Genomic DNA, 16,393 nt, shown 5'->3' with positions numbered 1-16,393 from the left:
TTTTGAAGGTCGGTTTCGAAATCAGCACTAATTTGTGCTTCAAAAATTTTGGTCGTTGACAGAAGTTCACGACTTTCGTTTTATTTTGTAAACTTGTGTAATGTGGATTAATACTGCCATAATCCGCCCAAAAGTGACGTATGCTTCGTTTGTCTGGTGGCCAAAAACAAAAGAGGTTACCACGCAATCAAAGCTTGCGAAAGTTCAACGTCTGCGTCCATTGCCGTTACAGGAGCGATGCGAAGCACTCCATCAAAAGCTTTGGATGCGATTCTCAATCTGCTACCTTTGCACGAGTACGTGCAATTAGAAGCAGAAAAGGAATTTATGAGACTTGTTAGAGTTGAAAAGTTTATGCCAGGTGATCTTGTAGGTCACCTGAGCATTTCACAATACTTCCAAAATAAGCCAGTAATGGAAATGATTAAAGACTGGATGAAACCTGTGGAGAACCATGATGTTCCTTACAAGTTGCACAAAACAACTCGTGCAGATTGGGAAGTCGGAGGTCCCACTGTTCGTCAAGGGTCAATCAAATTCTTTACAGATGGCTCAAAAGTTGGAACACAAACGGGAGCAGGAATCTACGGCCCTGGAATACAAATTTCAGTGGCGATGGGACACTATCCTACGGTGTTTCAAGCAGAGATTCTTGCTATTTTGAAATGCGCAAATATCTGCCTTGAGATAAAATACAGATATGCACATAATGTGCATGTACCAGTTATCGCACTACCTAAGGAAAACTACTTCTACAAAAATAAAAAGAAGACCGACGAATGTCGTCGATATGTCAAATGATAGATTTGGTTTAATACTTTACAGGAAAAATATTAACTCTGAGCCAAACCCACGTTTACTATTTATTACGGCGTGTGCCAATGATAGGAACCCTGTACCAGTTATGGACATACTTTTTTAATTTCGGTTCCACTTCGCACTATTTACATGCATTCCTTATGGGATTTGCCATAACTGGTACACTATGGCGAAATAGGGTGCAAGGAGGCCGAAATTTTAAGGAAAATTATTTATTTCTGTCAAAATTTGAGCAAAATGTGAATTTTAAATGAGTACAATCATCTTTTATGAACGTGATCTATTGAGCATGAGCATGAGCATGCATGAGCATAGATGACCGCACAATTCGTAGTTGCTACTCCGTGATTGACCAGAGCAATCGAAATAGCACAGGGAACCAATGAATAGGGCTTGGGACTAGCTTACTATTCTCAATGTACACAGTTCGTGCAACTTTAATAGGGTCAATAACGGCGCCGGCCACGTCCTTACGGTCATCGAGGATGGGAGGGAATGTTAGTAAGACAAACGTTGTTATAAAGACCGCGTATCGCTGCATCCCCACATTTGTCTCAGGAAAGATTTTTTTAGTAGGGTAAGGTACTGTTGATGCTGGACTAAAGAACGACTGACTTTTGATAGCGTTCATTTCTATCGTATGCTTCAAAGCTGAAATACGGAATAGTTACGATGAAACCAAACAAAGAACATATATGTTATACATACAATTCAGTCCTCTTCTCTTCGATATGCTGTCCACGTATCAACTGTTCTTACGGCTTCGTAATTCAGGTGCTGCAAGCTAATCAGTTAGTTACATAATTTAAAGAATTCATAAGGCCATACTTGCAACTTTAGGTGCTAAATTCTTCACGGTTGCACGTAAACACTGGTCGTCTGACTAGGTCAACCTATCGTGATATCGTATTTTAGTATACTTAAATGATTTAATGTAATGAGTACCTACTTGTCTATAAATTTACAGTAATCAGATCCAATTATAATCCAAGAAATAATCCCAATTCACCAATAATATATCAAAACTCCACAAAACCTAAACTTTGCTATCTATAGGATATATCGCACATTTATGCTCAGTCGCTGTGTTGACAGGAGCGGTAAACCCTCTACGCTATAGACTCTCGCACTCATGACGCATTGTATCCATCGAGCTGGTTGCCAGTCGGCTTGTTGCGCCGCAACATCCTCCCTCCGATGAAACCCTCGGTCCCTGAGGTTTCATTTTCTCCAGCTATCTCCAATACGGCAAGTTTGCACTAACGCTTGACGAACTACACCATCTGCTGCAGGGATGACTTCCAAGATGCGTCCTCTAGTCCATCCGTTCCGTTTCCTATCTTCTACTATCAGAACCAGTTCCCCGGGTTGTATATTCCTCGATTTGGAAAACCATTTAGTACGTTTGGTGAGTGTGGGCAAGTACTCACGCACCCATCTTCTCCAGAATCCGTCTAGCTGATTTTGTAGTCTTCCCCAGGATAGTCCAAGTTCTCGAGGTCCACTAACTTGCTGAACTGATGGCGCGACGACTCCCGATGAACTACCGAGCAAAAAGTGATTTGGTGTCAGTGCTTCTTGCTCGGCTGACACCAGCGGTAGGTATGTCAACGGTCTACTGTTCACGATTGCTTCAGCTTCTACGAGTAGCGTCTGATATTCCTCGTCATCTAATTTTTCGTCGCTATTTGCTGTTGAGAGTGCAGATTTCATTGACCGCACCATTCGCTCCCAGGACCCGCTCATGTGCGGGGCCCCAGGAGGGATAAACTTCCATGTAGTGCACGTGTTGGTAAATGTAGATGCCAACCCTGCGTTGATCTGTTGCCGAAGAACTCTTTCTGCACCGTGAAAGTTAGTAGCGTTATCACTGTAAATCTCAACCGGTGCTCCTCGACGCCCCACGAATCTGCGGACACTCATAATAAACGCCTCTGTAGTTAAGCTGCAAACCAGCTCTACGTGAATTGCTCGTATAGTCAAGCAGGTATAAAGCGCTACCCATCGTTTGACAGTACTCCGGCCTCTTTTCAAAAATACTGGGCCAAAATAGTCCACTCCAACATAAGTGAACGGACGAACGAAGGGCGATAAACGAGCTTCCGGAAGCGGAGCCATTTGTGGAACTACCGGAAGAGCTTTCCGAATCCTACACAGTAAGCAACGACTCGCTATGTTCCTCACCATCCTGCGCAAGTGAGGGATATAGAATTTTTGACGAACTTCATTTACGACTGTCTCATTATTTCCATGCTTGAATCTTCGGTGGAAATCTTCCAGTATTAGATTTGTCACGTGATGTTTCTTGGGAAGAATTACAGGAAACTTTACGTCACGAGTCACTCCTTTAGTAGCTCCGATACGACCATCGACTCGTAATACTCCGTGCGTATCGATGCGTGGAGTAAGTGAATAGAGTACGCTGCTTTTTTCTATAAAGTTTTCTTCAGCATGATTCGGCTCGTTTGGGTTTGCCATCGCAATCATTTCTTCTGGATAGCATTCCCATTGTACCATCCTGAACAGCGTTACTTCTGCCTTCTGCAACTCTCTTCTAGCCAAAGGCCCACCGCTGCGGTTATTTACCGGTGTCCGAGCGTTGGAAACGAATCGATGAACGTACGCGGTCGTACGAAGCAGTTTATTCCAGTTGGAGAATCGTGTAACATCCACTATCCTTTCTGGAGCGCGTACTTCTTGATGTAGAAAACACGAACGCATCTCCTTCTCCTCTGGATTTTCTGGTTCTGCACAAGGCCAATTTTCTTCTGAAGACTGCAAGAACTTCGGCCCGCTGTACCAAATGCTCTGATCGTTGAAATGAGGACCCACACCCCATTTTGTCGCTTCGTCTGCCGAGTTCATTTTGGATCTTAGCCATCTCCATTCTTCGCGTGTTGTTGTGTCCAAGATTTCACTGACCCGATGTGCAACAAAGGGACGATATTTGTATGGATCTCCGTTGATCCAAGTGTGGGCAGTACTGGAATCGGTCCACAGAAAACGAGCTTTTATCGGGAAGGTGTGACCGTCTATAACGAGCTTCATCATTCGCACTCCAAGAACGCAAGCCTGAAGCTCCAATCTGGGAACGCTCATCATCTTTAACGGAGCTACCTTTGCTTTGGCAGCGACCAGTGCCACCTCTGCTTTTCCTTGTGCGTTGATTATACGAAAGTAGCATGCGCAAGAGTACGCAGCCGGACTGGCGTCTACGAAGATGTGCAATTGGATACGATCAAGGCTGAGGCGGTTTGCACAACGAAAATAGCACCGTGGTATCCGTACTTCGTCGATGTCCTGTAGTATTTTTACCCAATCCCGCCAGCGCTGGAAAATGGAATCGTCCACTTGTTCATCCCATTTGGTTCCTGCACGCCAAATGTCTTGAATTAGAACTCTTCCAAATATCAAATACGGCGCTAGTAACCCTACTGGGTCGAAAAGAGTCATCACACATTGTAGAACTTGGCGTTTGGTCGGTCGTGCATCTTCTTGGATTATTTTCTTGATGTTTTCGCGCATGGCAGTCACAAAGTGTATAACGTCTTCTTCACTATTCCACAGCATACCTAGGACGCGATCAGGTAACCCGCCGCTATCAGGATTGAGGGTTTTCACCACTTTATCTTGATTTTCGCCCAAATGTTTCAGTACTGCAGAGCTATTGGAACACCAATTGCGTATCTCGAACCCCCCTTTCCTGTGTACGTCTCGAACTTCGCCCGCTACGCGCTTGGTCTCATCTTCATCTGGAAAGCTATCGAGGTAGTCGTCAACATAGTGGTTGTAGACGATGCCTTCAACAGCTCTGGGAAATTCCTCGGAAAATCTCTGAGCGTTAACGTTTTTCACGAACTGTGCTGTGGCCGGGGAGCTGGTAGAACCGAAAGTGGCAACGTTCATTACGAAAACGTCTGGCTTCTTCTGCGCCTCGGGAGACCACAAAAAACACTGTGCGTAGCGATCCGAATTTTTGATGAATATTTGGTGAAACATCTGTTTTATGTCCCCGACGACTGCAACACGATGTTGTCGGAAACGAAATATCACTCCTGGTAGCGAGGCCAACTGGTCGGGTCCCTTTAACAGCATATCATTCAACGAAATACCGTCGACTTTTGCCGAAGCATCCCATATAAGACGAACTTTGGAGGGTTTTTTAGGGTTGACAACTGCCCCTAATGGAAGGAACCATATTCGACGTGGATCAGCTGTCGACAATTCTTCGGCGGATGCTCGATGGGCATATCCTCTTTCCAGGTATTCTTGTATTTGTCGCTGAATGTTCTCTTTCAGCACTGGATCTTTTTCCATTCTGCGCTGCAAACACTGTAGCCTTTTGATAGCCATTGGGTAGCTGTCAGGTAATTCGAACTTATCGAAACGCCACAAAAGTCCAGACTCATACCGGTCGCCAACAAAAATGGTGGTTTCCTCCAAAATTTGGTGCGCCCGTTTGTCCTCTTCAGACATACAGTCGTTCGTCGGACGCACACCAACGTCTTCCATCGAAAAATACGCCTTGACCGTTTCGTCCATTCCTGTGTCTTCATTACATTCGCAGATGTGGTAACTGGCCAAGGAAGAATCATCGCTTCTTTGACCGCCATAGACGCACCATCCAAGACGAGTCTTCACCGCAACTGGAACGCCTTCTTTTCCTTCACGCACTTTCAAAGGAAGTGATAGTTTGAGATTATCAACGCCAATCAGCAAACGGGGTACTGCATCGTGGTATTCTTCAATAGGGATTCCTCGAAGATGTTGAAAGTCCTGCATCAACTTTTTCACGGGCAATGTTTGCATTGGAAGATTCAGTGACTTAGTAGTCCCGACGTCGCTAATCCAGTAACGTTCAGTTTTTCCTAGTCCAGAGATTTCGAATGCCACTCTTTTGGAGTCGTTTTCTTCGCGGGTTACGTTGCCGGTCCATTTCAAGCAGAGCGGCCTACTGTATCCATCAACTCCTAGTCTATCGGCCAGGCTGCTCTCAATCATCGACAGAGAAGAACCCTCGTCCAAAAAGGCGAACGTATTGATGATACCTTGTTGTCCATATAACGTGACCGGAATTATTCGGAATAGGAGCTTCGATTGGCTGTGATGATGCATATGATCAGTCTGATGTCTGTTTGAAGGCGGGTGCTTAATTGCGGTAGGGTGTAGCAGTGGATGATGGCGGTACTGACAGCCATCGATACCACACCTGTTAGAGTTACGACATGCTCTACGTCCGTGACTAAACAGACATGTGCGGCAAAGATCTTGATTCTGAATCTTCTTCCACCGTTCATCGACAGTCATTTCCAGGAATAGTTTGCACTCCTTTGCTCGGTGCCCGTACCTATGGCAGACGGAACATTCTACACCTGCCGATCCGTGCTTAGCCCTGCTTTCTTCGTTATGTTCTTGCACATCGTCACCGATGTCGGCGTGAACGAAGCTACCATTGTTGTGTCTAGATCCATCACGTTTGGTTTGCCGGTCGTTGGAAGCAAACGTGGACACACTATATGCGTCTTCAACAATTTCCTCCATAAAGACGCTAAAGGTCTTCAAATTTACATTTATCGCTTGTTTGCGATATGAAGCCCATTTCATTTTGTATTCCGCAGGAAGTTTGCCAACCAGATCTTTTAACAGCGTTGGATTTTCTAGGTGTTCTAGCAGATTGGCGGCAACAATGTGGTCGCAAAGGCCTTGGACTGACGTTCCAAACTCGATCAATGTATCCAGTCTGTCGGCTCTGGGAGTTGATGCAGCTTTCACCTTTTCGATAAAGGATTCTATTAACAGATCCGGTCTCCCAAATCTCATTCGCAGAGACTCTATCACTTGTGGAGTAGAAGCCGGAAGAATAAGGCGGCTTTTTACGGACTCCCAAGCTGCGCCTTTCAGACAACGTTGAAGCCGAATCATGTTTTCGCCGTTGCTATACCCGCATGCCTGCGTTGTGTAGTTATAATGACTAATAAATACAGGCCAGTCGGCTGGGTCGCCGCTAAACATCGGTAGGTCACGTGGTAAAACCTGCCTTGCCGCCAATTGCTCCTGAGTAGGTCCGATGTTTGCCGCGGCCACGGCCATGTCTGCTGGCGGTTCGCTGCTGCTCGGTCCCGAGTGCGCGATAGTTAGTGTGGGCTGCGGCCGTTGACGTTCGATTACTGGATTCCGTTCGACGGATGATGCTTGGGGAATGCAGCTAGACTGCTCTCTTTGACGTACAGTTTGTCCGACCTCTCTGTTCATTTGATTCATACGCGCGACATTACGCTGCTGTTCGAATGTGGGAATGTCTGGCACCGTGTCGGCATTCTGGAATGAACGCGCGTGTTTTCGCGGCTGCTCGAATGTCATTATCGGGGCGGGTTGACCAGTTTCGACAGGGGAAATTTGCCAATCTATATAACCAGGTTGCCGGTGAGCTGGTGCTGCGATAGCCGGAATATTGGGACGTGTTTTAGAAACTGCTCCCTTGGATGTCGCCGCGTTTGTAACTTGATTGCCTTTTTTCTGCTGTTGTATTTCGAGCTGCAGCTGATTCAACTGATCCCTCAGCATTTGAATCTGTCGTTGAGATTCTTCTTCACGCCTTTCAAGCTCTCTAACCAGCACGGACTCCCCGGGCGTAACATGCTGAGGCCGCTGCTGAGTGTCGTTTCCAGCAGGCGCGGTTGCTTGCACTGCACTTACCGTCCCGCCTACCGCTCCCTCCAGCGGTGCACCTGCTGCAACATTTTCTTTGCTCGCATTGTTATGTTGCTGTACCCAATTCATGGTTCGGGTGCTGCGTGCCGAGTGACTAACGATGCTGCGACGACTGCGAACGCTCTGATTGTCGCCTTCATCTTGCACAGCTAGCAACTGATGTTTCTGCTCTAGGTGTTTCTTCTGCAGCTCAAATTCTTTTAACATTTGCAGTCTTTCCAGCTCTTGCTGCTCCGCTAGGTACGTCAAATGTTGTTCGGTTCGTAGTCGATGGCTCGAAGAAACAGATTTCAACGACGAAGTTACGCTACCCGGCGTCGTGTGCGGGACAGGTAAGCATTTTGAACAGATCCAATCACGCATCTCTACTGATGCTGTAACACCGGCGCACGAGAAATGCCACCATCGATCACACTTATCACAACAAACGAAGTTGTCCTCGGTGTGTGGCCGGTTACATGCCACACAGCCAGATAGTACTGGCTCCGGTGTTCGGTTGAGATCACTCATAATAGAGTTGAATTCTTTGAAGAATGTTGATGCTGGACTAAAGAACGACTGACTTTTGATAGCGTTTATTTCTATCGTATGCTTCAAAGCTGAAATACGGAATAGTTACGATGAAACCAAACAAAGAACATATATGTTATACATACAATTCAGTCCTCTTCTCTTCGATATGCTGTCCACGTATCAACTGTTCTTACGGCTTCGTAATTCAGGTGCTGCAAGCTAATCAGTTAGTTACATAATTTAAAGAATTCATAAGGCCATACTTGCAACTTTAGGTGCTAAATTCTTCACGGTTGCACGTAAACACTGGTCGTCTGACTAGGTCAACCTATCGTGATATCGTATTTTAGTATACTTAAATGATTTAATGTAATGAGTACCTACTTGTCTATAAATTTACAGTAATCAGATCCAATTATAATCCAAGAAATAATCCCAATTCACCAATAATATATCAAAACTCCACAAAACCTAAACTTTGCTATCTATAGGATATATCGCACATTTATGCTCAGTCGCTGTGTTGACAGGAGCGGTAAACCCTCTACGCTATAGACTCTCGCACTCATGACGCATTGTATCCATCGAGCTGGTTGCCAGTCGGCTTGTTGCGCCGCAACAGGTACATTGTCAGTCCGGGACTGGTTGGTGATATGATTTGACAATGGATCAATATACACAAACCGCCGTTAACAACCGACCACTTTTCGACGCAAAAACTAGCCAAAAAGAAAATGCTATCGCGCGTCTCCATTCCACTAGGGAGCAGAAACCTTTGGTCTATTCCACACAGAAATACACTGAACGCGACTCACTTGTCGGCGCCCGGATTTTTTCTCGACCGGCGAGCCCGAACTAGCACTTTTCACTCTTTTGTGTAAATGCAAAAAATGAATGATAATATTTATTATCAACTAAAAGTGTATTGGGAACTAGCGCCGACGGGAAGCGAAAAATTCGGAACCGACTCGATCCACCGCACACTAAATTAAACCGCGTCGATTTCTCGCGTCGATTTCTCGGTCACACTACAGCACGATGGGAAGCAAAAAATCTGGAACCGACTCGAGCCACGACGCGTCCACCGCACACTGAATTCAACCGCGTCGAACCACTGTGACGCAGCCTAGCAACTGCTGTGTCGTTGAGTGGGGGACGGATATCGCTATCGTAGAAGAACTACACGGAATACCCGCAGGTAACGCAATTGGGTCACGACTGGGTCTTAAGTTGTGGCGATATGGGCAATGGATAAATTTGAAAATGTGTTAAAATTAACATCTTACGATTGTTGAAGCCAACGGGGTATTTTTGTGTAGCTGCTATATGCCTCTATATGACCACTGAAGTTACACAGCTAGACCTGAACCACTGTGAAGCCGCATAACAGTTGCTGTCCAAGTAACACACTTGCCATAGAAGAGTTACGGCGGCGCAGGTTTTCGTTACGTGGAAGTCAGTGTGACTTACTTCCAGCAAGTAAGTATTTATTTGTTAGAAGTAAGTCACAGTGACGTCTGCGCAACAAAAACCTGCGCTGCCGTTACTCTTCTGTGACAAGTGTGGTATTTGGGTGTGGCTGTCAGTCTCGGAGTCTAGTACAGACATCGCCCTACTATCACACCCATATCGCTTCCTTCCCGATAACGGGAACTGGGAATCGGGTAAGGCCAAGCTAGCAGAGATTTCTACAACCGGTAGTTTTCCGGTCCAGGAAATAATTTCCACGTCGCACAAGGGCTTTGTAATAGCGAATATCAACGGGGTGTACTACTGCAGTTGTTATGCCCCTCCCAGGTAGCCGATAGATCAGTTCTCGTCTATGCTGGATTCGCTAACAAGCGCACTAGTGAGATTGAGTCCCGTGGTCATCGGTGGAGACTCCAAAGCCTGGACGATTGAGTGGGGTAGTCACTTGACTAACGCGAGAGGCTTGCTCTACTCAAAGCTATGGCTAGACTGAACGTGGATGTCGCGAACGTAGGCGACAAAAAAAAAACTTCAGTAGGAAAGGTGCAAAGTTCATCATTGATGTGACCATCTGGAGCCCGGAATTAAACCCTAGCTCGGATGGGAGGGTCAACAATGGATACACGCACAGGATGGAACACGAAGGAAGAAGGCCACAGTCGAAGATCATCGATCGTCATCGCGATTCGATAGGCCGGCATTTGTGGAGCGATTGCTTTTGGGGGTAACACCGACGTTCATGTGTCGCCGCAATGCCAAGGCGATCCCTACCTAGAAATGGACGCAAACCGGTATACTGGTGGTGTCCAGAAATCACAGAACTCCGCGCTTCCTGCTTTAGAGCTAAAAGGAGGATGTAAAGAGCTCGCACCGATGAGGGTAGAATGGAATGAAGTGAGACCTATAGGGCGGCTAAGCTGGCACTGAACAAAGAGATTAAGGCTCGCAAGCGGGCGTGCTTCGAAAATCTCATCCAGGCAGCCAACATGACCCCTTGGGGTGATGACTACAGAGTAGTCATGGCCAAAACGAAGGGCGCGTCAGCACCCCCAGAACGCTCCCCTGAGATACTGCAGAAGATCGTGGAAACGCTGTTCCCGCACCACGAAAGAAGACCATGGCCTCCCGTCCCCAATGGCCAAACCGGCCATAGCGAGGACGCCCCAGTGACGAATGATGAACTCATAGCAATAGCGAAGTCGTTTAAGGCGAAACTGGAAGCATTTCCTCATTTTTTGGTTTTTGATTTTTTATTAAATAACGAAGCAATATTTTTTTAAATCGGTTTTCGTGCACTTGTAGAGTATGGATCAGGGTATCTTCTGATTTTTTTACGCGGTAGAAAATGTTTTTCGTTTTTGCAGAAACCATTTTTGAACAAAATATCACTAAAAAATGGTTTCTGCAAAAACGAAAAACATTTTCTACCGCGTAAAAAAATCAGAAGATACCCTGATCCATACTCTACAAGTGCACGAAAACCGATTTAAAAAAATATTGCTTCGTTATTTAATAAAAAATCAAAAACCAAAAAAATGAGGAAATGCTTCCAGTTTCGCCTTAAGGAGAAACTTCAGAGAATCCAAATATGGCTGCCACAATGGCCGGCTTGGACCTTGGACCCCTACTCACGTTTTCAAAAGCACCAATCTTTAAAATTCGTAAACAAATGCGCTCGATTTGGAAAAGCTGCCTCTTTTTTCAAGTGAGCAAAGCCACGATTAACAAGTGCGGCTTAGTTCGATGCTTCGTTCGCAAGATTTGTGCTTCTAAAGTTTGTTTGCAAAAGTGCAATGGGATTTCCTGATGCTTCCTTCACCTTAAGTAGCCATCAAGACAGTCATCGAGGCTAGCCCTGACATGTTCAGAATGGCTATGCAGATATGCCTACCCAGTCAACTAGTGATCGCATAAGATGTTGAATAAGATGTTGAAGTGGAGGCGATACACGGTGTCAAAATTTCGATTTTAATCGAACATTCATGTACCTCGGATTTTTCTTTGAAAATGATTAGTTTTTGGGCTGTATATTGATAATCGGAAAACTAGAAAATATTTCATCGGCGAAAATTTTTCCATACATTTTGTATGGGACGTTTTTTGGGCTAAAATAGTAATTATTGATATTTAGTATGGAAAATAGCCAAAAACTCAGCTAACTCAAATTTTCCCCGACAGAATATTTTCAAATTTTGCATTTATACATTAAAGCCGAAATTCTAACATTCTATGAAGAAAAATCAGAGGTACATGAAAGTTCGATAATAATCAAAGTTTTGACACCGTGCGATATGCGTACTTTTTGCATGCGCCTAAATGGAGGCATGTACGTATATGGCCTCCACTTTATCGTCTTTTGCAACATCTTATACGATTACTGGTTGTCTGGGTAGGCAGAGGCGAATTTCTGGGGAGGTGCAAGAAGCAAAGATTGGTTCTACTGCCCCAACTCAGGACCTGGCGACCCATCAGCATACAGACATATCTGCCTTCCGGACACCACCAGAAAACTGTTGGAACGGGTCATTCTGTTGAGACTGATGATCTATACCGAGAAACCGGATGACTCGGGCCTCTCGAATAACCAGTTCTGCTACCAGAAGGGTTGATCGACGGTGGACGCTATTAGGGCTGTAACCAAAACGACTGAGATAGCGCTCCAAAAGAAGCGTCATGCCGGACGTTAAGAATGAGTTCAACAACGTCAGCTGGGCAGCCATCGAGTGCTCCATACACCACCTAGGAGTCCCGGTTAGCCAATGCCGGATACTGGAGAGATACTTCCAGAATAGAGTGCTAATGTATGACACCGAAGTAGGCTAGAGGAGCTACAACATCACCGCGGGGGTACCTCAGGGGTCCATCCTGTGCCCGATAATATGGAACGCGGCGTATGATGGCGTATTGAGGCTCAAACTGCTACCGGGCGTAAAGCTGGTCGACTGTGCCAGCCAATGATATTACCCTCGTGGCGCGAGTCGATAGAGGAAGCAGAACTGACAGCAACGCACGCAATTGGAGGTAATGGTCGACGATAATCTGAAATTCGGAAGCAACGTAGAATATGCCTTCAAAAGGGCATCATGACGATAATGACATTAGGGGTATTCACTAAACAGATTAAATTGCTGCGTAAGCCATGATTTTCTGCTTATTTGAAATGTTTCATGATTTTGCGAATGAAATGATCGAAGATTGCCTTGGTGATCGCGACGTTTAATCAGTTTAATCAGTTTACGCTGTTAAGTGAATCCCCCTATTGTCAAAGATAATGACAAATAATGGCAATAATTTCGAGTAAGCGTGAGCTGCATACCGCAAGATCTCAAAGCACGCGGTATGTGTGATAGCGGGCATGTTGCCGAAGAGTGCTTCGAGCGACGCGGCATAAGAGGCGCGAGACGGATTGCCAGAACATCATTTATGTTGAAGAGGCAGAGGGAATGGGATTCCTCCAGCAAGGGCAGATCTAAATGTTAGGCCATGGGTGCTTTAGATGGTATCTGCACAGATTCGGACACGCAGGCTCCCCCGCATGTCCGGAGTGTGCAGACTGCGACGAGACCACGGAGCATGTGCTCTTAGAATGCCCACACTTCGTGGAGCAAAGGTCGAGATGGCAGGAGATATGCGGTAGATATATCACTCCGGACAACATTGTTGAAAGGATGTGTACGGGGGCGAACAAGTGGGATTCCATAACTTCCACGGTCTCCTAAATCGTACTTTAACTACAGAGAAAATGGCGGGCCTACCAGCAGCAAGTTGAGTTGGCCCCCTTTCACATCTGTAATCACAGAGACTTACAGGGTTGCTCCGCAGCCACTGTATCTAGTTCATACTGGTACATACCGCTGCGCCTCGGGTTGGTGTGGGTACGATGGCCGACACAGTGACTAGGATCCTCCTGTGCGGTCGGAACTCTCACCGGAATGGCAAACGATGACGGGTTTTCAGACCGGTACCCGGTCGATGTAACCAGCGGGCGTTGCTGGGGGGGGGGGGGGTGGATAATCTCAGGCGTCTTCCCTCTTAGACACGATCGGCCGGCCGTGACATGGCCACCTTGGACGGCCGAGAGGGGAACTCCTCCTTTACGTTTAAGGCTCATGGCCTGAGGAGTTCGTCCGGGCTCGGACTAGGGTGGGTCTACTGTTGTTGTAATATTCAAAAACGTGAATTTTCACTAATACAAACACTCATACCAACGAAAATCTAAAGACAGGAACCAACCGGTTACACATCCGGGAGCTTGAGTTCAACGGGTAGCACTAGCCAGGACCCAAGCTTTCAGGGGAGAGAGGACAACTTAAAGCGGTAGCTGGTGGAACGCTTACCAATAGAGAGTACTCATGTACACCATGAATTCATCCCTATTGGGAGAGAGAATGAGTTTTTAGTGGGTCGATCCTCTTCCCCACATGACCCGAGGAACCACCTTTTGGATATCTGATCAGCAGATTTTCTCATTCTATGAAAAAAAAACAGGTAGATCTCGGCGACTTCTGATACCTGCTATCAATCTGAGCTAAGGGAGGTTCTACATGCAAGCACTATTCTAGTGCAGTGTTTATATGTGAAAAGGTGTTTTCATTTACTTACGTGCAAATGGTATTTTCATGGAAGTTTCCAATAAATTTAAGGTTTCTTCCTATCCGTCGAATCATAGATATAGCCAAATTTTTGCTACCTTTTCAATAAGATTGTTGGAAGAACATAATTAAAGACTTCAGGCCCATAACTAAGTGTTCAATGTGAGAACGCAGCAATGATGGCGCACCATCGCTTATAAGACAAATTACTCGATGTCTTGTGGGGGTCTACTGCCGACAAGAAAGCCGACCGACATTGCTAATGACGGGGATTACGAAAATGAAGTTAATGAGCGAAAAACGATGCCGGGATGAAGAATGGATGGCTTCCACGAGCGATAACAAGAAAAGCGGAAGCTGCTTGCCGTAATGAATTTCGTCCACTTTGACATTCACTTTTACCACTAATAAGAAGGTGGCTCTCGAATCGATCAATCAGGTTCAAATCAAATGAACGAAAATCTGGCAAATTGTCTTCAGCTCGTAAATAAATGGTTCCAATTATCGCTGGACAGAGAATTGTTTCAGTCGTGAATATGGAACCGAGAGACATAATGGAAGCGGCATAAATAAGAAATCGGACCGTTAATTAAATTTATCCAAACGTAATAAAGAAAAACAACCCATTTCGCGAATGACCCTTCGGCGCACGACTGATTCGCCGATTTTTCACCCTAAAATCATAACCAATCATTTCGATCCACAAAAGCGAAACATTTTAATTAATACGAAAAGCACTAGCGAAAACCATTGCTGCATGCATATTTCGATGCACTAGCCAAAAGTGCGCGCCCTCCATCGGCGCTAATTGGAAAGTGGAACCAACAGCCGACCGGAACCGACCTGTGCCCCGTGGAAAAAAATAGCCTCGACTGCCGGCCAGCAGCACCACCATCAAGTCAGTAGGTAGTGCCCGTGTCGGTCGGTGCCAGCCATAACCTTAGCGGATTGGGTGGTGGCGCCAGAATTCCGCATCAGCGGCAAAAACGGACCTTTCAATAACCGACCCAAATGCGATTTCGGGTTCACCGAATCTGAATGCGGAAATTTGCAGGTTGAAATTTATATGATTTGAGCGGCAGTTTGCATAAGTGGAGAGACCGAGCCAAGTAGGACCCAAGAGCAAGGTGCAACGAATAACTATCGTTCTCACACGCGGGATGAGATTGCAGACGTGAAGGTGAGTGTTCTGTTCAGTAAAAGCAAATAAATTTGCCACCGACTGGTGGTAATTCTTCGGAGCACCTTTCGATTATATTGGATGAAGCTCTTAAGTGCTTTGCCGTATGTGTCAAGATTGAATGAGGTTGGGTCATGTTTAAATATGGTCGTTATTTATTGAACAGGAACAATTCTTTCTATGATTATTCAATTGGTTGATGAATACTTCAATCATATTGTCTTCAATTTAAAATGTAATAGAGTTGGCTTTATGAAAGTCATTTATCGTTTTGATAAATTTAGATTGCTTCAAATAATGTTGCTGTTGAAAGAAACCATGACATGCGTGACAGAGGGGGGAGGGGGGGTCTAGAAATCCAGAAAAACGATGGACGTAATAAATAAACCTTCCCTTATCAGTGAACAACAACTTTTCAGGATTGTTGTCCAGCATTCTTGCAACCACACCTCCTTCCATCTTTGGCCACCTTATGGGTGCTGGATTCGCAATTGAGGGCAGCGAGCTCGTGGTTCTCCTGCACACCGCCAAAAATGAACTTAGCACATGTCCCTCGAAAAGTCCAGGTACTTGTAGGTTCTTTTCGAGCATGGTCGATGTTTCGTGTCCATAGAGGATCACTGACCTTATTAGAGTCTTGTACATACGGCGTTTGGTGCGGGGTGAATCATTTCGGACCGCAGCTTCTTTTGGAGCCCGTAGTAAGCACGAATTTCACTGATGATGTGCCTTCGAATTTCACGACTCACATTGTTTTCAGCCGTCAGTAAGTATCCAAGATAGATTAATTTCTCCACCATTTCGAAAATATCCCCGTTTATCGTGACATTACTACCGCTCGATGGTTCCAGTCGTATTCGGTTCTGCCTACCAGAATGTACTTTTTTTTCCAACGCATTCACCACCAGTCCAAACTTTGCTGCTTTGCGTTTCAGCTCTGCTACCGTTCCAAATGTTCTTTTGATAATATCCATGTCACACACAAAGCACATTAATTGACCTGATTTAGTAGGCATGAGAGTTCTCCACTTGGTTGCAGTCCCCTGTAAAATTCGAATGAATCGTGTGAACTGAAACCCTTTCGAAGTTTTGTAGACCATCTATCGTT

General features: G+C 45.5%; 1 protein-coding gene across 1 annotated transcript; it reads right to left on the bottom strand.

The window, feature by feature from the left end:
• Window positions 1-2,968: 2,968 nt before the first annotated feature.
• Window positions 2,969-9,010, bottom strand: LOC115264781 (uncharacterized). The gene is made up of 3 exons (XM_062857853.1): window positions 8,187-9,010; window positions 3,052-8,129; window positions 2,969-3,007 (listed from the first exon to the last, which is right to left on the bottom strand). The coding sequence occupies exons 2-3, from the start codon at window positions 8,038-8,040 to the stop codon at window positions 2,969-2,971; spliced, it is 5,028 nt and encodes a 1,675-aa protein (XP_062713837.1). The 5' UTR covers window positions 8,041-8,129; window positions 8,187-9,010.
• Window positions 9,011-16,393: the final 7,383 nt, after the last annotated feature.

This window comes from Aedes albopictus, chromosome 3, assembly GCF_035046485.1.
Source record: "Aedes albopictus strain Foshan chromosome 3, AalbF5, whole genome shotgun sequence".
Lineage (NCBI taxonomy): Eukaryota > Metazoa > Arthropoda > Insecta > Diptera > Culicidae > Aedes > Aedes albopictus.
Note: the sequence above shows the minus strand (reverse complement) of the source record. Positions and strands in the feature narration are given on the sequence as shown.

What these genes read in the sequence shown, in the direction of transcription:
- LOC115264781 (XM_062857853.1), bottom strand. Translation starts at nt 8,040, where the DNA reads ATGAGTGATCTCAACCGAACACCGGAGCCAGTACTATCTGGCTGTGTG. An exon ending in ATGGAAATAATGAGACAGTC is followed by an intron (nt 3,008 to 3,051) that starts GTAAATGAAGTT and finishes TCACTTGCGCAG; the next exon opens with GATGGTGAGGAACATAGCGA.